This window comes from Felis catus, chromosome F1 (genome assembly GCF_018350175.1).
Source record: "Felis catus isolate Fca126 chromosome F1, F.catus_Fca126_mat1.0, whole genome shotgun sequence".
In the NCBI taxonomy this organism is placed as follows: Eukaryota; Metazoa; Chordata; class Mammalia; order Carnivora; family Felidae; genus Felis; species Felis catus.
The window spans coordinates 63,185,099-63,211,076 of record NC_058384.1 but is presented as its reverse complement, the minus strand read 5'-3'; the positions used below and the strand labels follow the sequence as shown (position 1 = coordinate 63,211,076).

The 25,978-nt window shown below is 41.7% G+C and overlaps 1 protein-coding gene across 6 annotated transcripts in view; it reads left to right on the top strand.

The window, feature by feature from the left end:
- Positions 1-25,978, top strand: part of ATF6 (activating transcription factor 6) — a 205,015-nt gene that overhangs the window by 34,297 nt on the left and 144,740 nt on the right. For all 6 annotated transcript variants that reach the window (XM_023247597.2, XM_023247596.2, XM_045048952.1 and 3 more), the window contains 2 exons: positions 12,421-12,606; positions 13,761-13,852. In XM_023247597.2, the coding sequence (XP_023103365.1) occupies positions 12,421-12,606; positions 13,761-13,852 (278 nt within the window). The remainder of the gene's footprint in view (positions 1-12,420; positions 12,607-13,760; positions 13,853-25,978) is intronic.

The window sequence follows — 25,978 nt, the reverse complement described above, 5'->3', positions numbered from 1 at the left end:
CTCTTGGAAACCTCACCTAAGTTTTCAAGAAATGTGGTTGGTTTTTGGCTCCGATCGTGATGGAAAAAATGAACATGGTCTCTCAATTCAGGGTAGAAACTCTCTTATGCAGTTTCTTAGTAAATGGCAATCTTGGAACTACAGAGTTGCCTTCATAGGAGAGCGTGCTTATCTTTCTTTAAAGGGCCGTTGAATGTTGCCAGACGTGGAACCAAGGGCTGAAAGCAAGCAGTCTGTTTAAGTCTGCATTGCCGTAACTACTGCCCTCTATCCACCATAATTCCATAAAGTTCATGAAGCATTATGGCTCTGGTTTTAGGTCCATGGAGTTACATTGTTGTAGTTGTCTTGTTTGGGATAAAAGACCAGGAAAAAAAAAAAAGTGTGGTGAAATTGTATTGTGTGTCCTTCGCACTGGGCCAAGGTGAAGCAAACCCCTATTGGAAATCAGTAGGTGGTAACAGTGGAAAGAAAATGATCAGGAGCTAGGTCAGAACTAGAAATCACATCAGATGGGAGGCTGATCAGGGAGAAATCACATCAGATGGGAGGCTGATCAGAGACAGGCTCTGCTGACAGGAGGCCCCAGGCCTTCTTCTCAGCCCATTCACCCCATGAAGCATCTTACAGACCTTTTATTACCTTGTACTCTCTAATTCTTTACTTAGTGACCTTGACCCTCCCATCCCAGTCTCCTCCCTTTGGGGGATCCTGCCCTAATCACTAAAGCCATCATAAGAAGCTGGGTGCTGGGGAGATCCCTTTCTACCTGCCTGCAGGTATTAGAAATGGCATGAGTGGGATTCTTCTAGCCTAGTGAACTGGAACTTTGTCACTTCGTTTCTCTGGAGACACCGTTCTACCGTTAGGTTTAAGATTTCGGGTATGTTAGTACTGTGAGCGTGGAGGTCACATGATATGGGCCCAGACGGATGCTGTGCACACGGTGTTTCTTTATTGCAGTGAAGGAATGCTGAGCTTTACAGCAAGTGGTGGGCAAGTTTCCTCATTGTCCAGAGGAAGACATTACCTCATCTCTCAAGGTTTCTTGCTGGAAACAGCCCTGAGAAATGGCCTGGGTAAAGAGTGGTCAGGGCCTTGTATTCCTGGCATGCCCGGGAAGACGTATAGTAACACGACTCACAAGAGACCCTAGAGAAGTCCCTTTCAAGGAAAATACAAATCTAACATAATTTATTTCCAGTGCAAAGCAATGCAGAGAAACTTAGAAAAATGGAGAGTGCCTGTGCTCTGTTTTGGAAAAAAAAATTTCTTTTTCTTTTTTCTTTTTTAATGACGCTTAAGCTGCTCGTTTTATCTGTGACACCCAAGAATGGGTTCTCTGTTAGGCCTAAGAGTGAGCTGAATGTCCTTAAACGGTGTGGCCAGCTTCGATCTAAGAAGATAAATAATGAATAGATACTTTTTATGACTAAATTCCTTCACAACACAGACATGGGATCATGATATTTCTGTAGGCTTTGAAAGCAAAGGAATCCATCAGAACAAATTCAACAGGAAGGATTTGGAGACCGAAAAAGCCATCCAGATTTTAGTAAAAGATTATTTCTGTGCTGACTGCTTTCTGGCTTTGCTGCTAGCAGGGACTCTGCAGATCAGAGGAAAACATGCTTTGTTAAAATATTTGTAGTTTCTCCTTAGATGGAGGTGTGGGCCTTCTAAAAATTTATCTTGAATAAGGACTTTGGCAAATCGTTTCATTTGTGGTTACAGTGGTTTTGGAGAGGGAACAGAAGGTGTTTCTCCCCCCGCCCTGCTGGTACCGCACTTAGATTTGTGTCATTAGGTTAGATTTGTGAACTGTGGCAGCTGTGGCATTCTTTGTTCTGTTTTTGTTTTTTTTTTTTCAGTTTGGCATCTTTTTTTTTTTTTTTTTTTTTTTTTTTTTTTTTTTTAATTTTTTTTTTCAACGTTTATTTATTTTTGGGACAGAGAGAGACAGAGCATGAACGGGGGAGGGGCAGAGAGAGAGGGAGACACAGAATCGGAAACAGGCTCCAGGCTCTGAGCCATCAGCCCAGAGCCTGACGCGGGGCTCGAACTCACAGACCGCGAGATCGTGACCTGGCTGAAGTTGGAGGCTTAACCGACTGCGCCACCCAGGCGCCCCTCAGTTTGGCATCTTGATCAGGTTAATAAATAATTCTTGAAAAAAAATTTTTTTAACGTTTATTTATTTTTGAGAGAGAGAGACAGAGCATGAGCAGGGGAGGAGCAGAGAGAGAGGGAGGCACAGAATCCGAAGCAGGCTCCAGGCTCCAGGCTCTGAGCTGTCAGCACAGAGCCCGACGCAGGGCTCAAACTCACGGACTCCAAGATCATGACCTGAGCCGAAGTCGGCCGCTTAACCGACTGAGCCACCCAGGCACCCCAGGAAATAATTATTTTTAAAGGGATGCTGATTTCCATCTTAATAAATAATTAATACTTGACTCCCTTTTCTCTGGTTTCCCTTCCTGCAACCTGTTCCTGAAGACAGTCCTTCCATGCCCCAGATGCTTTGTAGCTACTTGGTTCCCCTGTCCAGAAGCAGTCACTGTTACTAGTTTTTCATGCGTCGTTCCTGAGACAATTCCTTAATATGTTGGTATTTACAGTTTTACCTATTTACCTATTTTTCAGAAATGGTAACTAGCGCCTACATGCTGTCCTGCACCTTCCTTTTCCCCTTCAGTATACTTCGTGTACTTGCCGTATCGGCACTTAGAACATTTTCTTGTTCCTTTACTAGCTGCGTGGTAGCCTGTTTCGTTAGGGTGTCCTAATTACTTAAGGTTTTTTCTTTATAAGCAGTCCCTTCGTTGAATAACTCGGTACTCATTTAATTTTGTTTACGTGCAAGTATATCTGTAGGAGAAATTCCTAGAACTGAAATTAGAGGCAGAAGGCAGGTAGTTTTTACATTTTGATAGATATTGTCAAATGGCCCTCCATAGGGTAATTCTAATTTATTCTTCCACTTTGAGTGTATGAGAGGGAGTGCCAGTCACAGGGCCATGGACAGTGTCTCCATACACAGCTCCCCTTTTCTTCACGTCCCCCCTTTCCTTGCATCATTGATTATAGTACTGGGTATGTGCATTTGTCTGGAGAGAGAGTCTGTAGCTTTCTATGTAATTTTTTTTTTTTTAATAGCTTGTTGAGATAAAGTTCACCTTTAAAAGATCTAAAATTTAGTGGTTTTCAGTATATTCACAAAGTTGTGCTATGACAGGAGCTGCTATCTAATTGCAGAATGTTCTCATCCCCCTAAAAAGAACCTCCATACCCATTAGTGGTCATTCCTATTCCCCTCCTCTCCCCAGCCCCTGGCAATCACTAACCTGCTTTCTGTTTGTATGGAATTGCCTATCCTGGACATATTATGTCATGGAATTATACACAGGGTGGCCTTTTGTGTCTTCCTTCCTTCCTTCCTTCCTTCCTTCCTTCCTTCCTTCCTTCCTTCCTTCCTTCCTTTCTAAGTTTATTTATTTTGAGAGAGAGACAGAAAGAGAGAGCATGAGTAGGGAGGGGAAGAGAGAGAGAGAGAGAGAGAAGGAGAGAGAGAGAATCCCAAGCAGGCTCCACACTGTCAGCGCAGAAGAGCCTGATGTGGGACTCGAACTCACAGACCATGTGATGGTGACCTGAGCCAAAACCAAGAGTTGGACGCTCAACCGACACAGAGAGAGAGAGAGAGAGAGGGAGCGCGCGAGCATGAGCAGGGGAGGGGCAGAGAGAGAGGGAGAGAGAGAATCCCAAGCAGGCTCTGTACTGTCAGCACAGAGCCTAATGTGGGGCTCGATCTCACAAACTATGAGATCATGCAAGAGTCGATGCTTAACCAGCTGAGCCACACAGGCGCCCCGAGATCAAAATCAAGGAGGCTTAACTGACTGAGCCACTCAGGCACCCCCAAACCCTTTTTGATTTAGAGAGCATTTACAAATCAGTGAGAAAAATGCAAGTTAACCCAATAATCAAATGGACAAAATACGTGACTAGATAATTCACAAAGGAGAAGGGCCAAGTATTTCGATGGCAGTCTATTCTGGAAGGGGCATGCCCCCTGGAAGATTATATTTTATGACTGTGAAAGAATATTAATTATTAATGGAGGAGAACTTTTGACTGGTTAAATAATGATATGCAAGGATTAAAAGTGTTAGGGTTAAAATTTTCTGTGGCTCTGCAGGTGTGTGTGTGTGCGTGGGCGCATGCGTGTTAGGCTTTGTATATGGTGATAATACTAATTATATTCATAATAATGATATCTCAAATATTTACAAGTTGCAGAAACAAACCATAAGAGACTTTTTTTTAATTTTAATTTTTTAACATTTATTTATTTTTGAGAGAGACAGAGACAGAGTGTGAGCGGGGGAGGGGCAGAGAGAGAGGGAGACACAGAATCCGAAGCAGGCTCCAGGCTCTGAGCTGTCAGCACAGAACCCAATGCGGGGCTTGAACCCACGAATCGTGAGATCATGACCTGAGCCGAAATCAAGAAACCATAAGAGACTCTTAACAATAGAGACCAAACCGGGCATCAGTGGAGGGTGGCGGGTGGGGGATGGATTGGGTGAGTGATGGGTGTTAAGGAGGGCACTTGTGTTGAGCATGTAAGATACTTAGATGTAAGTGATGAATCGTTAAATTCTCCTGAAGGCGATACTACATTGTATGTTATATATATAACTAGAATTTATATAAAAATTTGAAGAAAACAATTAAGAAAAATGACAGAAACAAAAATTCTCCAGAGAACACCGGTACCTTCACCCATTCACCTGTTAACGTTTTACCCCATTTGCTTTATTAGTTTGTTCATTCTGCCTGTCTCTCCATCCACACACATACTCGGTTTTCCCCCCTGAACTACTGTGGAGTAAGTTACATACTCTGTAGTCCTTTACCACTAAACATTTCAGTGTGTATTTTTTCAGAATAGGGATAATCTCTTACATACCCACAGTATAGTTATCAGCTTCATTAATTTACATTTGTAAAATACTTTAATCAACTCTCAGTATTACAGTTTTATCAGTTGACACAATAATCTCCTTTATTGAAAAATTTCCCTTTCGGTACAAGAACCAGTCAAGGGCCAGATGCTGCATTTGGTTGTTATCTGTCTGTAGCTTCTTTAAATCTGGAACATTTCCACAATCCTTGTCTTTTTGACGCTGTAGGGGAATTCGGCTCTAATACAGTTTGATAAGTACTTCACATTCATATTGGGTTATAAACCATTTATTTTCACAGAGTCCTATTTGATTCTTACAAAACCCTTGTAGAGTGGGTACTGTTGATTCCCATTTTACCGTGGAAGGAATCGGTTAGGTGTTTTAGCCAAGATCATCTTGCTAAGATGGCTACATTGATAAAGTAGCGTGTGCCGCACTTGTCTACGTGCCTGACTCACAGATATTTAAGCCTCCTAACAGCCCTTTGAGGTGAACGAGATCCCCGATACATCCAGAGTAAGGGGCAGACCGAGGGATCTTGGGGGAGTGTGAATTATACTTGGGCTGTTTTTCAGCTTCTGCAACGATTAAAGGTGATTCCCAGGTTTTGTCTCTTTTTGTTGCGTAAGTCATTTTTAAAATTTAAAATCTGAAAATAGCAGCTGGGTTGTGGGCAGGTATTTTCAATATTGCTTTATTTGCGCAGTTTATCTGAGCAGCTATGAGGCACATTGGTGATGGAGTTCAGAATTTTTGCCTCCTCACTCAATCTGTTCATAGCTGCAGGGCAGCTCCCCTTACTGAACCTTCCGTATGTGTGGTACATTGTAGTTTACAAGGAACCTTCGTGTCCATTCGCTGTGTAATCCTCGCCTAATCATCTGACCTGCTCCATCTGAGTTAGGATTCAAGCCTGGGCCTTGTCTCAGTCCGGTGCTCTTGTCACTACTCTGTGCTCCGTTAACGGGGCTTTACTTTCAACGCAGCCCTGATGCAGCATGAATTTCAAATTATTACGTCTTAAAACTTGCTGCTGCCTTTTCTCTCCCTCTACAAATGTATTCTCTTAATTTGTAAAAATTTTCAGCAGGTGGTTGTAAGTCTTGAGAGACAAAGTATAGAGACTGATCTTAGGTGAACAATTTGGTGATCTCAAAAATCGACAGCAAAGTTGTCTTATCCGTATCTTATGATGCAGTAATCATTTCCGGGACGTGCGGTAGTTCAGTATGGGTGGTTAGCATCAGTACTGGAACCGTTTTGGTTTTAGATTGAATGAGACCTTTAGGGGATTCACGGGGTGGCTCTCAAGTTTTTGTCCACAGTCCACAGTAAGAAATGTGTTTTACATCTTTCTCAACACACACGGTCTAGGGAGACAATAAGTAAGCTCTTACTGCATTTAAAGCATTCTGTTTCCTTTTATTTTATCCTGTGCTTTTCTGTCAAGTTTTTTTTAAGTCTCTTATGACCCACTAAATTTATCATGCTACTTGCTATTGGGTTATAATAGGTTCAAGAACACCATTCTGGTCTAACCCCCTTTTATTACTGCCGTGAAAACGGGCCCTGGGAGCAGAAATGAGTCTTCTAAGATCTTCCAGTTACTTCATTGCAGTCCTAGACTAAGAATTAAGGACACCAGTTTCCGGTACTGTATTGTCATCTGATGACTTCAGTCACTGTTACTCTTAGGTGGCTGCTCCACTTATTTCTGGGGCCACGTGAAGCAGGGGAAACTGCTCCGAGGATCCCTGATGATCCCTGTACATAGGACGTCCTCCGTCCTTCAGGAGGCCGTGCCCGACTGCGCGGTTTGCCTGAGAGCGTCTGGTGGATGCTTCTGCCTTTGCCTTTCTGCCGGTCCTTCCCCTTCGCTCAGAACAGGCGGTTGCGTAGGGCAGCCCGGGCCTGCAGTTAGCAGGGGTTGCGTCTGTTACCTTTTCTCACTCGTGAAATCATACTGCCTGTCCAAAGGCATTCCGCGTTAAAAAAATAAAAGTTTGTAGGGTGAAGATTATTGCCTTGACTCTGCCAATTAAATGGCTCAGGTGGCCAGTAATGAAGCTGCTTTATTTAATTTTTGGTGACCAGGAACTGGGTGTAACACACACACACACACACACACACACACACACACACACAATAGAAGAAGTAAAATGAAATTTTGGCTTTCTGTCATGAGATTTGAGAAGAGTACAGGTAGTATAAGTGGAAAGTTTCCCCTTTTCTGTTTTGAACAATTTTATGAGAAAAAGGGGAGTATTGTGTATATATATATATATATATATTTTTTTTGTTTTGTTTTGTTTTGTTTTGTTTTAAGGAGTTTTTTCTTTATTTTTTAAGTTTATTTTGAGAGAGACAGAGACAGTGTGAGTGGGGGCAGGGGGACAGAGAGGGAGAGAGAGAGAATCCCAAGCAGGCTTCCTGCTGCCAGCGCAGAGCCTGATGTGGGGCTCGAACCCATGAAACCATGAGATGATGACCTGAGCCAAAATCCAGAGTCAGACGCTTAATCTACTGAGCTACCGAAGTCCCTCTTTCTTTTTTCCCTTTTTTTTTTTAAAGTTTATTTATTTATTTTGAGAGAGAGAGGGAAGGTGAGAGAGAATCCCAAGGAGGCTCTACACTGGCACAGAGCCAGACGTGGGGCTCAAACTCCCAAACCTTGAGATCATGACCAAAATCAAGAGTTGGAAGCTTAACTGACTGAGCCACCCAGGTGCCCCTGAAAGAGTTTTTATTTTTATTCATTTAGTTTTTAGAAGTTTTCATTTTTAAGTCACTGTACCCAACATGGGGCTCAAACTCAAAACCCTGAGATCAGCAGTCACAGGCTCCATGGACTGAGCCAGCCAGGTGCCCCCAAAAGGGAGTATTCTTAAGATTCCCAAGAGAAATCAAATTAGAATACTTAATTGATTTGAATATTTAAAGTAAAGTTGTGGGGCACCTGGGTGGCTCAGTCAGTTAAGTGGCCGACTTCGGCTCAGGTCATGATCTCGCGGTCCGTGAGTTCGAGCCCCGCGTCGGGCTCTGTGCTGATAGCTCGGAGCTTGGAGCCTGCTTCTGTTTCTGTGTCTCCCTCTCTCTCTGCCCCTCCCCCATTCGTGCTCTGTCTCTCCCTGCCTTTCAAAAATGAATAAATGTTAAAAAAATAAAAAAAAAAGGAATAGTAATAAAGTTGCCACAAATTAAATTTGCTAATGATTTTAGCTGTACACGTTTTTTTGGAATGTATTTATAAATATATTTACTGTGATATGCAGTAATATATGTTACATAAATTAGAAATGTGTGAGTTATAAAATGTGTGTGTTATATAAATTAGAAATTGGCTTTTAAATCAATTTCAAATAGACAAAGTTTCTTTCTTCTTTTATTTAATGGAGAAATTGGGTTGTCTAATACGATGAAGAGGTTAATCAGTGACCGTTTCTGCTTTAGGTATCAGTTTAGAGGGAGAGATTCACCGAAATAAGAAATAGAACCAAGGCAATGGCACCCATGAAGCCAGTGATTTCATCCATGGTGATCAGTACTTGATCTGGCTTGAGTTTGTGCGAGATGTTGGAATGTATTTTGTAGCATTAAAATATCCTATTTTTGTATCTGATTTATAGCCATACAGGACTTTGAAGCTCATTTCTTAGCAACATCACAGAATCAAAGGTCTAGATGGTCAATTTTTTTTATAAGAACATAATATAGTATTGCTTGATCGTGAACTTTTAAAATTAAAAAACAAAATGCAAACGGATTTGGAATTTTGACTCAAATTGGTGGAGCCTTCAAAAGCAAAAGTACATGTTCATCTGTGAAAGTTCTTCTTTTCTACAAGTCTTTCTTACAGTCAAATGTTCGTTTAATAATGCAACACCTTATTTTACAGTGTAGTGGCACTAAAGGGAGAGTATTTTATAGCTGTGAAGTTTTTCCTTTTTCTTTTTCTAAGCACAGTGCTTGGTGGGAGAGTTGTCTGAAGCAGGATGATCAGAAGCAGGGACTGACCACCTCTTCGCTCATTTCAGTCCTGTTAAAGCATCTGACAGCCCATAAGTGAGATGTGCCAATTGATTAATGAGCCAGAGTACTGATTTTATGTTTTCAGACTGCTAGCACAGGAGATGAAGCATTGTAGATACAGGTGTTTCCATAGCCTTCCTTTTCAAACAGGTACATAATGAAAGTAAGCACGGAGTTCACGAGGTTAGGGTGCCATGTTGAGATTCAGGACTTCCCATTTGGTATAAAAAGCAGTGTGGTGCTGTCATGCACCGGGATTGTGTGTGCTGGGCTTAGAGTCAGCTGCTCTAAGTTCTAGCTGTGGCACGTCTACTCTCTAACAGTGGATCCAATGAGGAGGCTTATTTTAAAGAATCTTGAAAACTGTAATAATTTCAACAGGAGGAGATTGATATAGAACATCAAGATAACTGAAATACCATGCATTCTCACTGCATGTCAAAGCTGATCATAATACATCCGGGGTGCCCGAGTGGCTCAGTTGGTTAAGCGTCCAACTCAGGTCATGATCTCACGTTTTGTGAGTTTGAGCCCTGCATTGGGCTCCACGCTGACAGTGTGGGGCCTGCTTGGGATTCTCTCTCTCCCTCCCTCTCTCTCTGCCACTTCCTCGCTTGTGCTCTGTCTCTCTCAGAAAGAATGAACAAAAGAAATAAATTAAAAAAGATGATCATAATACATTCATGCAAAAATCAGTATACAAAATAGTAACTACAATGTAATTTTTCTTGTAAAATATACCCCCCACCAGAAACACAAACACCGTGTGTGTGTGTGTGTGTGTGTGTGTGTGTGTGTGTGTGTGTGTGTAGTCTGAAAATCATAATTTTTTGGTCTAGGAAATACAGAATAACTTAAATATTATACATTCAAATAGCTGAAGATAGCTTGCTGAGATGTAAAGTTGGAACTCTTATGTTTGGCAATTCCTGTGGGTTTCATTTATTTTTACTCTCTATCCTTTGTGTTTATTGGTAGTATTGAGTGTTTATTTTTGGAACTATTGTATCTTTTTCTCTGGGAAGCAATGAATGGCCACAGGTGGTTTTCATTTTTTTTAGCATGAGGCATGTGCACTGACAGCCTTTGAAACTCTCATGCTGTATAATGTGCAGGTGCTTTTATTGTTTATAGAAATTCCTAATCCTTGTTTGAAATTTATTAAATGGTGTGCCATCTGTAAGCCTCCCTAAATTCCGCAGATTAATTAGCCTTTAAAGTAAGGTTGCCTTTTATCTAACGTTAGTATAAACTCTTCCATCTGGGAACCTTCTCTTTCATGCTCTTGTTCAGTGTTCTGTGTACTTTAGCACTCTGGAATTAAGTATTAATTATGGACCCTGGCCTTCTCAGTAACCATGAAGAACACTAAGAATAACAGTAGACTGAACAAAGTGGCATTGTCCAGAGACTGCTTTGACGTGGTGAAGAATCATCCATCATGGCTTGGCTGCTGCTGCGTGTGTGTGTGTGTGTGTGTGTGTGTGTGTGTGTGTGTGCGGGTGTGCACCGTGTTACTGAAGAGCGGGATGGTTACTCCTTAGGGAAGGTTTGCCGATGATGGTTACATAAGTTAGCATTCCTATGAAGCTTCAGTAAAGGAAGGAAAAAGGAGAAAAACACCCTCTTTTGACATCTCCTGTAGTTTTTTTTTTTTTTTTTTCCCTTGTAGCTTCTGATTGAGAGTTTGTTGACAGTATTTGGTGCAGAGAGATTGGCTTTGGCTCTTTCGAGGAAGTGTTGTGTGGGGTTGGAATTGTGTTATTATTTTAAAAGAAATCAATAATATTTAATTCTGTTTACTGGTCTCACTGAGCCATTGAATGCCACAGAGTGGAACGTTTATTTTTTAAAGTCAGTTACAAAACCTATAAAGTCAGTAGTTCAGTCATCTGTGTACTTTAAAAATAATCAGTTTAATATTATTTGGTGCTTTTTATGGACTTAATTTTGCTGCCTCACCCTCTGCCTCAAATAAATTAGACTAATGCTGTTAGTTCATTATGGACAAATAGGTTCCATAAGTTCTCACTTAGAAAATGTGACGCAAATAATTTTTCTCAGTAAGTTGTGATTATGGAAGATATTGTGGGTAGTAAGCAAACATGTAGAATTACATAGTTTTGGCTTCTAATGTAAAAAATTGAGGTTGAGAGAGAGTTAACACTCCCGAAACAGTGGAGAACATTAAAGTGTTCAGGTATATTTTCCAAATTATAAGGGCGTAAGACATTCAGGAAAGATGGCTTAGCATAAGCAGTGTGGAGGACCTTGAGATTTAGGTTAGTAGAGGAGACCGCATTACAAACTGGCGTAGATGGTATGACTAAAGGAATGAATTAGGTGTGTGTGGAGATTGGGGGGTAGCCTCAAATGATCAGAATTTGGGTGTGGATTGAATGGTTGTTGGGTTAGGGCAGAAGGTTTGGTTATTTAGGGGGGTGGTCACATCATGGAAGGCCTTGAAAACAGGTGGCCAACTATGATGCATGAATAGCTTGTTTTTGCAATAGAATAGCAAGGTTTGTTGTTGTTGTCGTTTTGCAGGGTGACTAATCTTGCAGATGGTAGACAGGAAGAGATTGGAGACCATTGAAAATATGTAGGAGACTATTGCAGTAGCCTGTAGGGATGTGGTCATGAGGACCTGCTTTATTTAGGAGGGTGACAGCAGGAATAGAGAGAACAGATAAAGTGAGACAACACTGTCCCGGGAAGAAACTTGGTCATTAGCATAGCCTCAGTGCATATTTAGTGAGTGAATCGGGTTGAGAGAGGGGATAAATATGGGGAATGAAGGAAAAATAAGTTGATGGTCACTTCCTCCTAGATATCTTGAGAGGCATTTATGACTGAGAGAAGATGGATAGATAAATCCAGATAGAGGGAGATGATGAGTTCAGTTTGTGGGAACTGAATTTGAAGAGATGGTAACTTTGCAAGTAGAAGTGGCCTTATAAGCAGTTGGATACGGGGTTCTGGAAAACAGTCAATTCAGAGCCCGAGTCTAAAGGTGTGTGGATATGTACATATATGTATATGCCAGGACACCTTCTGAGTTTCGTTTCTTTTCTTTTTCTTTTTTTTCCCTGAGTTTCTAAAGGGAAAATTGGAAGATCAATAAATAAGCCTTAGAAAAACATCAGAAGAAACCATTTCACATTTAGGTTTTAGAAGGCCTTAACCATTTGATTTCATTTTGCTTTGTTTAATATTTTTTAAAACCTGTTTTAAAACAAACATAACCCGTGTTTCGAACAGCTATGTTTTAAAGCAAACATAACAGTCGTTTGCTTTTTTTTTTAGTCGCTTGTTTTGTTTGTTTTTTGCTATGAACAAAAAATAATTGTTAAATAAAAATCAGTCTATTCTGATCTGGTTCTATAATTGGCATGTTTTGATTCATTGTAACTTTTTCTAGATTGCTGTACTAAGGAGACAGCAACGTATGATAAAAAATCGAGAGTCCGCGTGTCAGTCCCGCAAGAAGAAGAAAGAATATATGCTTGGCTTGGAGGCCAGGTTAAAGGCCGCGCTCTCGGAGAACGAGAAGCTCAAGAAGGAGAACGGGTCACTGAAGAGGCAGCTGGACGAAGTGGTGTCCGAGGTGAGGGCCAGCGACGCAGCCCCGACAAGATGGGTTCAGGCATTCTTTTTTCCTGAGAAACCATTGGGAATGGCGTGCATTTTAAATCGTGTAAACTAAGAGTACTAGGAAAAAGAGGGCGCGTTAAGCCCTAAAGCATTTGCAGTCGGAATAAAAGCACTGGGAAAAGGAGCTCGCGAATTGTACCTCCCAACCTGCGTTTAAACGCTGTGTTTCCGGGGTACCCCTCTCTTTCTGACTAAGTGAATCACCGTGAGGACCTTCAGTAGTCCCGCCAGGTCTTTCCTTTTAAAAAAGAAAATACAGGGGTGCCTGGGTGGCCCAGTCGATTAAGTGTCCGACTTCGGCTCAGGTCATGATCTCCCAGTTTGTGGGTTCAAGCCCCGCATCGGGTTCTGCGCTGACAGCTCGGAGCCTGCAGCCTGCTTTGGTTTCTGTGCCTCCCTCTCTTCTCTGCCCCTCTCCTCCTCATGTTCTGTCTCTCTCTGTTTCTCAAAAATATATAAACAGTTAAAAACAAATTTTAGAAAGAAGATACAAAATAAAATTTTAAATCGTTTCTCGGTCCACCTGACCCCCATTATGTTTTTTGCATGCTGTTGCCATGCTGGTCCCGATAAAGTCGACCTTCTCCTTGATTCTGTTCCTGAAACCTGCAGTTTCAGGATTTGCCACTGCAACGCTGTCTGGAACTGAATGGATGCCTGTGCCCAATGAGTGGGCTTCTTCCATTGGGGTTCTCAATTTTGCCCTGAGCGCAGGGGATATTTAGCAGGGGATATTTAAGAGACGGGGGGGGGGGGGGGGGGGGGGGGGGGGGGGGGGGTACTACAGATGTATCTGAAAATTCTTTGAAGACCCATAGAAGTGTTAAATGGTTGAATTCTTTCCTTTTGGGGGGAAGAGGAAAGTGCAACAGTGGCCACTATGTTTCTTTTCTCCTGCTCCTTTGTTTTTCTCTGCTACCATCAGGGGACTAAGAAGGCTGCGCTCTAGCCTTGTGAAAAGTACCATTTCTTCACCTTTGAGGTTTGTTTATTATTATTATCATTTTTAACTAATAACTGCTGAAGAGGAGTGTGCTTATCTTACCCGTTGCTTTTTGTGAGATTAGTGTGTAGTTTAACAGTATTTGACATGGTTATTTCTTTCAGAACCAGAGGCTTAAAGTTCCTAATCCGAAACGAAGAGCTATCTGTGTGATGGTGGTGTTGGCGTTTATAGTGCTCAACTATGGACCCATGAAGTGAGTGTGTTTTGTCTGCAAACACTGTTTATTTATTTTGGATACAAACACTAAAAATTTTAGTTCTCATTGTTTTCACCTCTAGTCATAAGCTAGGGAAAAACAGATTTGTTTTGTTTTCCTCGGAGACAATATTTAGGTGAGAAGAAAGGAGAAGAAAGACTCATTCCTCTTCCTTGTTCTTCCCCTAAGTCTAGTGGAAAAATCATGTCGTTTAATGGAGAAAGCCTTAAGTTATTAAACAGATCGGTGGTGAGGCAGAGTTCGAGCCCCGCGTCAGGCTCTGTGCTGACGGCTCGGAGCCTGGAACCTGCTTTGGATTCTGTGTCTCCCTCTCCCTGCCCCTCCCCCACTCATGCTCTGTCTCTCACTCTCAAAAAAAAAAAAAAAAAAAAGAGAAAATTAAATTAAAAGATTAAAAAAGAATTAAAAAGAATATGGAACCATTACATATAAACATAAATAACATTTTTATGGAAAATAACGATTTTCCAGATCCTCAAAAATTGAGTGAGAGGAGTAGCATTATTTTATTTATATTTGCCAAAAATCTTGATAGAAGCCAGCTCTATTCTCCTGTTTCTTCCTGCAGTCCGTTGTGATAAATTGTTTTGGTTGAGATAAACGAAGAAAATCTAGATTCCCATAGGTATGTAGTCGAAAAGGGGAGAACCTTGCTGACCCTTTGAAAGAATCTTGGGATCCTCAGGGCTTCACAGAACTGCTGACTTAATTTCTTTAACCGTTCTCCTATTAATGGGCATGTAGATTATTTTGAGTTATACAAATATATATACATATTAAATATATACCAGATATACATTTTAAACACATAAATGTTTATGTGCACATATAAAAATATAGTTATGTAAAACACATAGATCTAAAACGTATACATATAACATGTATTCATATGTATATGTAGAAAGAGTATATATTATGGGTATATATTTATTAGAATCTAAGTATTCTAATTCATACCTTAGAATTAGAAGGTATGAATATCAGGAATCGTGATGGGGTCTGCCAGATTGCCTCAAGTGCTGTGTGCTCATTTCGCATCTAGGCTATTATATAAGGTGCTTATTTATTCATTCAGTCACACATCCGGCAGATGTTTATAGAGTACTTACAATTTGCCAGGTAGTGAGTAAGGAGCCAGGGATGCAAACATGTATACGAGTACAGACTAGTAAAAGAAGTGGATATGGAAACAACGGTAGCATGAGTAAGACTTACGTAGATGTCATCTAAAGATGTGGGCCTACTCTTTTTTTTTTTTAATTTTTTTTTTCAATGTTTTTATTTATTTTTGGGACAGAGAGAGACAGAGCATGAACGGGGGAGGGGCAGAGAGAGAGAGGGAGACACAGAATCGGAAACAGGCTCCAGGCTCCGAGCCATCAGCCCAGAGCCCGACGCGGGGCTCGAACTCCCGGACCGCGAGATCGTGACCTGGCTGAAGTCGGACGCTTAACCGACTGCGCCACCCAGGCGCCCCATGTGGGCCTACTCTTGAAGGGACACAGAAGTACCCAGTAACTCTGATAATGACAGTCTCGGAGGCTTTATGCAGTAGCATTCGATGAACAGTAAAGAGGACGGGGTTCGGGATAGGTGTTGTTTTGTAAGCCCTCATGAATTAATGGAGATTGGGGGGGGGAAGAGAAATTTATTTATTTTTAAAAATATTTATTTAGAGAGAGAGTGAGAGCTTGAATATGCGTGCGTGAACAGGGGAGGGGTAGAGGGAGGGAGAGAATCCCAAGCAGGTTCCGTGCCCAACACAGAGCCTGAAGTGGTCTTGATTGCACAGCTGTGAGATCATGACCTGAGCTGAAATCGAGTCAGATGTTTAATTGAGCCACCCAGGTGCTCCACACTTATTTATTTTTGAGACAGAGTGAGAGAGCGGGGGAGGGGCAGAGAGAGGGAGAGAGAGAGTCCCAACATATGTTGGTGCAGAGCCCAACATAGGGGTCGATCCCACGAACCGTGAGATCATGACATGAGCCCGTGTCAGGAGTCGAATGCTCAACTGACTGAGCCACCCACGTGCCCCAGAGACAAAGGCAAAATGTTTTTTGATGACTTAATGATTTTTACATCTGAGGATGAAGGGGGTGTGTGGGGGGATGGCTCTCATTTCTGTGAACAGAGGATTGATTGATTTTGGAAGGAGGAGACAGACGATGGTCCCATTTTATCAAGACGGTTTTGTGTCCAAAAAATTAGACGGACGGTACAAACAGCAAAATTGAGAATGGAGAAAGCTCAAATACTTGAACATCCTGAGGAGCAGCCAGAGGAGATCTGTGTCTGTTTCTTCGTGGAGGCTTTTGGAACAGAAAGCCAAGAAGTACTGGGCAGATCTGGGAAGTGTTCAAGTTTAAAAAAAAAAAGCATGCTTTAAAAGACTTAGATCGAAGAAAAGCAACAAAGAGCTGGAGGGAATGAAGAAAATATCAAAGTATCTTAACAGGTTGGGATATGTCCAGACACCAAGAAGAAAGGAGAAGAGAAACTGGCCATGAAACTCATAAAAAGCCAGGAACTGTTTCTTCTCGAGAAAGTCTGGCACGGATGGTAAAGCATCAAAGCTGAGAGGGCAGCACGAGCGGCCTGAAGGACTGACCCGTGCCCCCCTGCACCAGACGTTGGCGGTGTCGCTGCTCCATCCCGTATGGTCCTGGGAAGCTCGCTTGATTGACCCTGTCATTTGCAGCCCCTTCACTTCAAGACTGAAGATCTGCTCAGGGCTGGGAATCTTCCAGAGGAGCAGAAACTCCCCAGTTGAACCTCATTAGCACCACCTGGAACGTATTTGGTGCCTGACTTCCACATTATGGCCTTGTAGATCTGTCCACCTTGAGCGTTACTGTGTTGTCATTGGTACGGAAAAAAGCAAGACGGAGAGTTCTAACCGAGCTTCTCTCAAGTCCCACAAAACTCAGTCCGGCCAGACAAAGAGACACTTTAATGAGAGACTTCCAAAGCATTTTAAATTTAGGAAACAGAACTCTTTCAGAACAGACCACGTTTCCATAATAAAGTTGTTAGTGTGGTTTCAGATGTTCAACGTAGCATTGACCTTGTGTGCCATATCGGTATGGGTCCAAGTGAAAAATTTATAATACACAAGTTTGCTGAATATAAGTATGCCTTAAGCATTGTCTGAAGGCGCTTGGTGATGAAATGTAAATACATCTCACATCTAAAGTAAGAGAGTTTCGTGCACCAAAACTGACTCGTTTGAAGCATCTTCGGTTGCTGAATAGTCATCACACAGAAAAAGAAAATAAACCAAACGGACTTTAAAAGGGTTAATTTTTCTGACCTTGTTGATGTTGTGTGGATGGTGAAGACGGCATCTAGCTGTTTCTGGCACACGATTCAAAGAGCTGTCCCGCTCTGGGTGGTCCATGAAAGTAGTAACTCTGGGCAGCATGGAATGGTTAACCTGAACAAGTATGCATTGGTAGGAAACCCCCTTTTTACTCACTACTCGTTGGGGTTGAGTCTATGTTCATTAGTTCTATTTTACTTTTTTTTTTAATGTTTATTTTTGAGAGAGAGAGAGAGAGCGCACACGTGTGAGCAGGGGAGGAGCAGAGAGAGGGAGACAGAGAATCCAAAGCAGGCTCAGGCTCTGAGCTGTCAGCACAGAGCCTGACGCAGGGCTCCAACTGACGAACCTTGAGATCGTGACCTGAGCCGAAGTCGGACGCTTAACCGACCAAGCCCCATATTAGTCCTGTCGTATAGTCGAAGGGCCAGAAATTTAACCAAGGTCTCTTTTTAAAAATTATCATTGAAAACTCTGCCTTCTCTTCTATACCATAGTTTTTCTCTACCATTGTCCAAGAAACCTTAAGGACTTGTATTTTTGGTAGTATATTGGGCTAGAGGTATGGAGAAACTCTTTGCAGTTCAATACTGGATTAAAAAATCAAAATTTTTTGATTAAAATTAAAATTAAAAAATACTGGATTAAAAAATCAAAACTCTTATGTAATGGCTGAACTGAAGACAAAGTAAGGCCTTCTCAGAGGTCAGAAATTTAAGGTAATGTGAATCCATTGATAGGCTAGCATTGGAGGTGGTGCTTGTCCTAGAATTATTTCCTGATCTTTTGGCCTAGAGTCTGGCAACAGGAAAGAAAGCTCTGGGGTTCTAAAGAGAGTAGGAAGTCACACCTGAGCCCCGTACCCCCTTCCCAAACCCAAATAAAGCTGGAACTTCCAAAAAATGACATTGTTAGTTGCCGAAAGGGGGGGGGGAGTAGATTGTTCTACCACAGAGGGAGAGTGTTGGTAAGTACCTGTCTTGATACTGGCTTTGAGTAGAGTGGACATAAAGACAAACAAAAGTCTTCTGGAGAATTCATTATCACCAGACTTAACTCGTACAGGTTTGAGCCTGAATTTATACTACTGTTGTGACACCCCAAAAAACCAAACCAAAAATTTGGTTTAAGTGGCCCTGTGTTGGTACCACTAGGCTCCTGGCAGATACAAATGCAAACTCTTCTCAAGGAAGGCACTTTAAACATCCATCCTGAAAAAATTGCTGCAGATACAGTTCCAGTTGAACATGAGCCAACATCCCCTTTTCTCCCCCAACTCATGAAACCAGCTAGGAACCCAGCCACCATGAACAAGAGTTAGAACAGAGTCAGACTCTGAGGACTACGGGTGTTCGAATCAACAGATACAGAATGCTAACTATGTTAAATAAGAAAGGGAGTTAAAGAATGACGAAGAAACCAAAGACTCGGAATTGATCCAGACATTTTGAAAAAAACGTCTAGAAATGTGATAAGTTCAAAATAGAAAAACATGGGGCGCCTGGGTGGCTCAGTCAGTTAAGTGTCCGACTTCGGCTCAGGTCACGATCTCGCGGTCCGTGAGTTCGAGCCCTGCGTCAGGCTCTGTGCTGACAGCTCAGAGCCTGGAGCCTGTTTCCGATTCTGTGTCTCCCTCTCTCTCTGACCCACCCCGTTCGTGCTGTGTCTCTCCCTGTCTCAAAAATGAATAAATGTTAAGAAAAACAATGACCAGGTTAAAACAACAAAATAGGCACCTTTGGAGAAAGAAATAGCGAATGAGAACACAGGGCTGAAGCAAAACAGCGTAACAGAGAGAGGAGATGGCAACCATGACAGGGACCAAGAGACTTGAGGCTACCCTACCATGGCCACGTAATCAAGGTAACATCGGTCAGGAGACATGCTGATGGTCTTGTACCTCCTGAGGTGATACAGGATACAATGACACTCACGTGACATTCTGGCCAAAAATTTATACCCTTAATTTTCTCATGAGAAAACAGCTAAATCCACGCAGAGGGGATAATGTATAAGATAAATGGCCTACCATCTTAAGTGTCAGCGTATTCAGGAAGAAGGAAAATAATTGAAAGAAGGTTTGAGACACAGAAATGGACGGCCAGCAACAACAAAAATAATAGTTGTGGATGAAGCATTTTAAAAAGTCGATGATCTAAGACATTAACAATGTTTAGCTTGCAAGGTTGAACCACATCAAGGTGGGAGAATTTTCTGTACAATAATACCTGATAAGTTGGGAAAGGTGTGATCAAAGTTAAAACACTCAAAGTTCTTAGTCTTGTTTGGGAAGTAGGTAAAGATATTGTTTAGACTTGTTAAATTACATTACCCCCTAACAAAATACAGTTGAAGTGTATCCTTTCAAACTCTGGTGGAAGCAACATCACTGAATGAGGTGGACAGACTCAACCCCAAAAAGGCATGAAAAGAGGGAAAGAAACTACTAGATTATGAAAGCCCAAAATGTGATAGAAGAAATGAATCTAGAACATTATGCATAGTCACAATATGTGAAAATGGACTGAACTCTGCATTTAGAAGGCACAGATTGTCAGACTGGAGGGGGAAGAAGGCAAAATTCAACTTCATGCTTTTTTACAAGAGAAACCCCTAAAAGTATCAAGCTGCAGAAAGTCGAAGTTGGAAAGTCAGGGGATGGATGGGGTGCCTGGGTGGCTCAGTCGGTAAGCATCTGACTCTTGGTGTCGGCTTAGGTTGTGATCTCACAGTCGTGAGATTGAGCCCCATGTCCCCCTCTGCGCTGTCAGATTCTCTTGGGATTCTCTCTCTTTCCCTCTTTCTCTGTCTCTGCTCCACTCATGCGCGCGCTCGCTCTCTCTCTCTCTCTCTCTCTCTCTCTCAATATAAATAAATAAACATAAAAAAAGTCAAGGGATGGATGGAAAAAGCAAATAGTTGCCAAAAGAATCTGGAGTTGCTTTATTTGTTCCTTAAAATAATTTTTTTAATGTTCATTTGTTATTTTTGAGAGACAGAGCATGAGAGAGAGAAGGAGACACAGAATCTGAAGCAAGGCTCCAGGGTCTGAGCTGTCAGCACAGAGCCCGACACGGGGCTCGAACTCACAAACCATGAGATCATGACCTGAGCTGAAGTCAGACGTTTAACCGACTGAGCCACCCAGGTGCCCCTGGCGTTGCTTTATTAATATCAGACAGATATACTTTAAGGAGAAAGCATTATTAGACATAATCACTTATCGATTAAAAGGTTTACCAGGAAGATATAATAATTCTAAATTAGTATATAGCTTGCAATATATAGAACTATGGGGAAAACTAGCATTCCGCTGCCATAGTGGGAAATTCTGAGTGTGCCTCTGCCTTGATAGACCACAGTGAAAAGAAAATCTGCAAGTGTGTAGAAGGTTTGAATATTATCATTATGAAACTTGATGTAATGGCCATTTACATAATTACTGCATTTACCAACACACAGTTTTTGAACTCTAGGTGAAATGTTAAAAAAGAGAATTGATCTGTGCTAAATCATAAAGGAAGTCTCGACAAATTTCGTAGACTAACACGTAGACTACATTCACTGCCGGTGTAATTAAACTCGAACAGTAACAAAAAGAACTCCTACGCTCCTAACACCTAAAAAACACACTTTTAAGTAACTCATAGATCAAAGGAGAAATTAAAACGAAATTATTACTGAATGGTGCTAAAAATGCTATTCATCAGACCTTGTAGGAAGTATATTGTGTGGAATAAGCAAATTGTAGAAGAGTATTTGCAGTAGTCAAGTAAGCATTGAGCACGTTTAAGTCACATCAAGGCCCGCCTGAGTATTTTGCCCCGTGCTGCCAAATCAGCCCGTTTACACACCACAGAACTTGCCACGTTGTGACTGTTATTTGTTGGTATCTGGGTCTTCGCTATATAGCTTTGTGTTGTTTTCTTTCCCTTTTTTTTTTTTTTTTTTGAGAAGCTGTGCCTCCGTGCACTTTCTGTATCCTCAGCACCTAGCACGACGTGTTCAGGACATGGCAGATGCTAAAAAAGTGCCGCCCTGACTCACTAAGATTCAGGACTTTGTCAGCCTGATGGGGAGAGATGGGCATTCCCGGTAAAGGCGGTGCTGTGAGCAGATGTTCAGGGAGGATGGCTTTCACCTGCCGTGAGCAGCAGTCAGAGATGGCTGGCGCTCACCTGGCTTCTAGATCATGCTTGAAGTAGGGTAGCCACTTAATAAATATTTGTTGGATGTCGTTGAGGGGCCAAACAGGGAACGAATGCATGATTGCACGCGAATGAGTGTAGACGGGGGGGGGGGGGGGGGGGGACACAGCAGGGCTGAAAGGGTGGGCTGTGGCCAGTTCATACACGGGGGCGGGGGGGGCATCCTGTTCCTGCAGAGGAGAAGGCCTAACATGGCACGTATTGTGCTGGTGACTGCTGAGTGGCGTGTGTTGTGAGCGGAGCGTCTGCCGGGAAGGGGACATACGTGGACAGAGTGATCACAGGGGAAGGCTTCACTGGGGAGAGTGAAATCAAGATTTATAAGGAGAGGAGGGACGGACGTTCCATGGGAAGTGGAGGGCACATGACAGGAGCCAGGGCATAATACAGACGTGGGAAAGACGTTATTTCCCCATTTCTACCCTTTTTGTTGCCTTAGAAAAAACAGTAACATAAGACAAAAAAAAAAAGCGCCTTTTCACCTCCTGGGCCTTTTATGACTAAGTTTTCTAATTTTTTTTTTCTGGTTTTATGTTTTTTATGACACCTTAATTTGCACAGCCTTTGTTTTTATCTCATTACTACTACCTTCCGCATTATAAGTGTGGTTTCTTCTAATCATTTTTCACACACTGAACCTTCTAATGGATGTTGAAATTGGATAGGATATAATATAAATGGTTATCCGGTTTACATTTTGTGAGGATGAGGAAGAGATATTTTCATTGTAGGGGGATGCTTAATGTTTAGAATTTCCTCTTCTTGGGTCCCTGCTAAATTAAAGCAGCGTTCAAAGATTATACCTGGGGCGCCTGGGTGGCTCATTTGGTTAAGTGTTGACTGTGGCTCAGGTCATGATCTCACGGTTCATGAGGTCAAGCCCTGCATCGGGCTCTGTGCTGACAGCTCGGAGCCTGGAGTTTGCTTCGGATTCTATGTCTCCCTCTTTCTCTGACCCTCCCCTACTCATGCTCTGTCTGTCTCTCTCTCAAAAATAAATAAACATTAAAAAAAAATTTTTTTTTAAAAATCATACCTGCTGTTGGTCATACAGAGGGGTGGTTTTCATTGCTACTCCGTGCTGATGTGTTTCTGTTTTGTTGTTATTTTAAATTTGTCCTTCAAGACCATTTTGACATTGGGGAGGTTTAACTCTCCTCCATAACTCTCAGCCTTGTACAGATATCCAGGAAATAGGGTAGGGTGGAGAGAATGAGCAGTGTTCCTTTTAGACATTTGTAAAAATATTTCTTGGTGGAGGGAAGTTGAATTAATTTAAGAAAAGCAGGGGAAATAAAGGAAGAGAAAAGGAAAATGGGTTAATCTTGATGGAAGAAAAGAATCTCCAAAAGGTTCTGTTGGCAGCATGAAGTTTAACCAGCGATGAGTTGTGTTGAAAATACTTCCATCTTTTGGGGCGCCTGGGTGGCGCAGTCGGTTAAGCGTCCGACTTCAGCCAGGTCATGATCTCACGGTCCGTGGGTTCGAGCCCCGCATCGGGCTCTGGGCTGATGGCTCGGAGCCTGGAGCCTGTTTCCGATTCTGTGTCTCCCTCTCTCTCTGCCCCTCCCCCGTTCATGCTCTGTCTCTCTCTGTCCCAAAAATAAATAAACGTTGAAAAAAAAAATTAAAAAAGAAAATACTTCCATCTTTATAGAACAGGGTGTTTAAAGCTGGTTGGAGAAACCTCAGTCTGAGCCCTACGTGCACTCTGTCATTTATTGTCGTGAGTTTTGTTGACTGTTGGGTAATGACACGGACCACGGGTTTTTGATGCAGAAGTTTGTCTGGAGGTTTTGCAAATTTTACTTGCCTCCTTAAAAGTTTGGATGAAAAAAAAAAGTTGGGATGATTTTTTTTGTTAAATTCTCTCATAGTCGTTCGCAGCCATGGCTGTACGTTAATCATCAGTAGGAAATCTTCAAAAGGGAGGAGTCCTGCCCAAAACTTGTGGAATCTGGTAGGATGGGTCTAATTCATTTGCTCTGAAACACAATGTTTTTCCCCCGGGGAGTCTGAAGTATGTCCAGAGTTGAAAATTGTGTATAGTGTAGTATTTCTTTCTTTCTCTACATCGGCCTCTGTAGAAATTATAAGAGCATTTGTCCATTGAATTAGAAGATAATCTACATAAGAGAAGTTTTATTAAATCTCTGGACAGACACCTCTGTGTTTATAGGTTTGCCTTCTGTAATTGGGGAAATGTATGGACCTCTGGTTTGGACTGAGTGAGACCATAGCATAACCTTGTAAGAGGCACTTCTTCCTGTCACACAGGACTGCAGTGTATAGATTCCTTTGGTATGTTTTCTCCTTCCTATTTTATTTTATTTTATTATTAAAAAATTTTTTTAACATTTATTTATTATTGAGAGACAGACACAGAGCGTGAGCAGGGGAGGGGCAGAGAGAGGGGGAGACATAGAATCCGAAGCAGGGTTCAGGCTCCGAGCTGTCAGCACGGAGCCCGACGCGGGGCTCGAACCCACAAACTGCGAGATCATGACCTGAGTTGAAGTCAGTCACTTAACCAACTGAGCCACCCAGGCAACCCTCTCCTTCCTATTTTAAAAGTCACTGTAATCATTCTCCTTTTCAGAAAACACAAAGCAATATCTCAAGGAGATTTTGAACATGCTGGGTCTTAAGAAAAAATAACAAGTGTTTGAAGTGGATGATGCTTTTTCCTTGTTTCTTCCGGGTTAGGCACTCTCCCCTCATGAGAACGGAATCTGTGTAGTTTGAGACATCAGACTTGGATGAAGAAGGGTAAATCATACTTAAGGGCCGGCTACTCTGTGGTTTGCTTATGAGACTGTGCTAAAGGAACAGCTGACCACAGAAAATATGGCACTGAATTTGAGTTGTCTGGAACTGGTTAGAAATGAAATATCTCTATTCGAACATTCTCTAAGTTTGTCAGCTTTTCATAATTTTTATAGGAAAAACTCTAGCTTCTTATCCTGAGATGAGCCTGTCCCCAAATCTGGCTCCAATTTTTTTTTTTTTTCCTGTTCAATTGCTGAGCACATTTTGCTGTATGAAATCATTATTGGCTGTAGGTTAAAAGTTACTGTATAACTTAAATGTCAGAATTCAAACCAAGTATACATGGTTTTGTTCAGCCAGATTTTAAAGTGAAATCTAATTCAAGTTCTTGGCTAAAAGTACTTTCCACATTTATCAAAGTGACACATAAACTGAAGAAATACAATACATCTAAATACCAGGTGTTACTGAATCCTGGCTTTGCAGAGCAGTAATAGAGCTAAGGTCAGTCTGTCCCCCAAATAGTCCAATTTATTCATGTTCTTCAAAAAAGTATCTGTGCAGAGTAATTGGTTTCTTCCAGCCTCTGTAGATTTCATCCTTTGTTTTAAAAAGTGGCTTAGAGTCTGTCAAGTGCGGAGCTGAGTTTTGAGGGCATGGAAAAATCTGTTGATGATTTTCTTTAGTTTTGGACTTCATCTGAGTTGCATATTGGCGGGTTTATAAGGAGTACCCCAGTGGTTTTATCATTTATTGCTTGGCTACCTTTTCCCCAGACTTGAATTGTTATAGTGAGGGGAAAAGCATTTGAAATCAGAAACCTTTGCTAATTTCCTTCTTTACTTTGAGTAAGTCACTATGTCCCTTTCAAGATAAAAGGAGATAATGTAACTTCTTTCTTTCTTTTGAGACGAGGTCATTGGGAAACTAGGGCAGTTGAGAAAACTGCCAGAATTTAGGTTGGGTACTTTGATTTTTTCTTTAGACCACAAATCTTAGTTAACCTGTATGGTGTGTCTGAAGCAGAGTTCTCAACCACTATCTTCAGTATTTAGTAATCCAGGTAGACTCCTGCTGTGGAAGTTGAACAAAACATAAACAATAAAGGAATACACAGCTTTATTTTGTAGTAAGTGAAGGTCTAGTCTAATACTAAGGTAGTATAGGATAACTTTGAAAGTTTTGATTAAAAAAATATATATATATGTAATTATGTATCATTTAAGCTTCTAGGCAGTTTGCCGTTAATGTCTTATTTTCTCCAGATTTGAGCTATTTTGTAATTTCAGTAAGCATTTGAAACATAAATATTTTAATGGCCATTGTACAGATTTTTTTTTTTTTTGAGAGAGAGAGCGCATGTGCATGAGTTGGGGAGGGGCAAAGGAAAAAGAGAGAGAGAGAGAGAGAGAGAGAGAGAGAGAGAGAGAGAGAGAGAGAATCCCAAGCAGGCTCCATGCCTAGCAAGGAGACCCCATGTGGGGCTCAATGTTATGACCTTGAGATCATGACCTGAGCTGAAATCAAGAGTCAGACCCTTATCCGACTGAGCCACCCAGGCGCCCCTAGGTTGTTTTTAACGGAGTTATGGTCAGTGTAGCATGAGCTATGAGTGTGTGGTGTGTATTTAGACTCTGTGTTGACTGTGTTCTGCACATAAGCTGGCATTAACGCGTTATGTCCACAGTTAATTTGTCCTAGCCCATGACCTCTGAAGAGCTGATCTGTATGCCTTATAAGGCTTTGTTTCTCAGCCCTTCTCAGTAAAGCAGCATTACTTACTTTCATTTTTCTTTCCTCTGT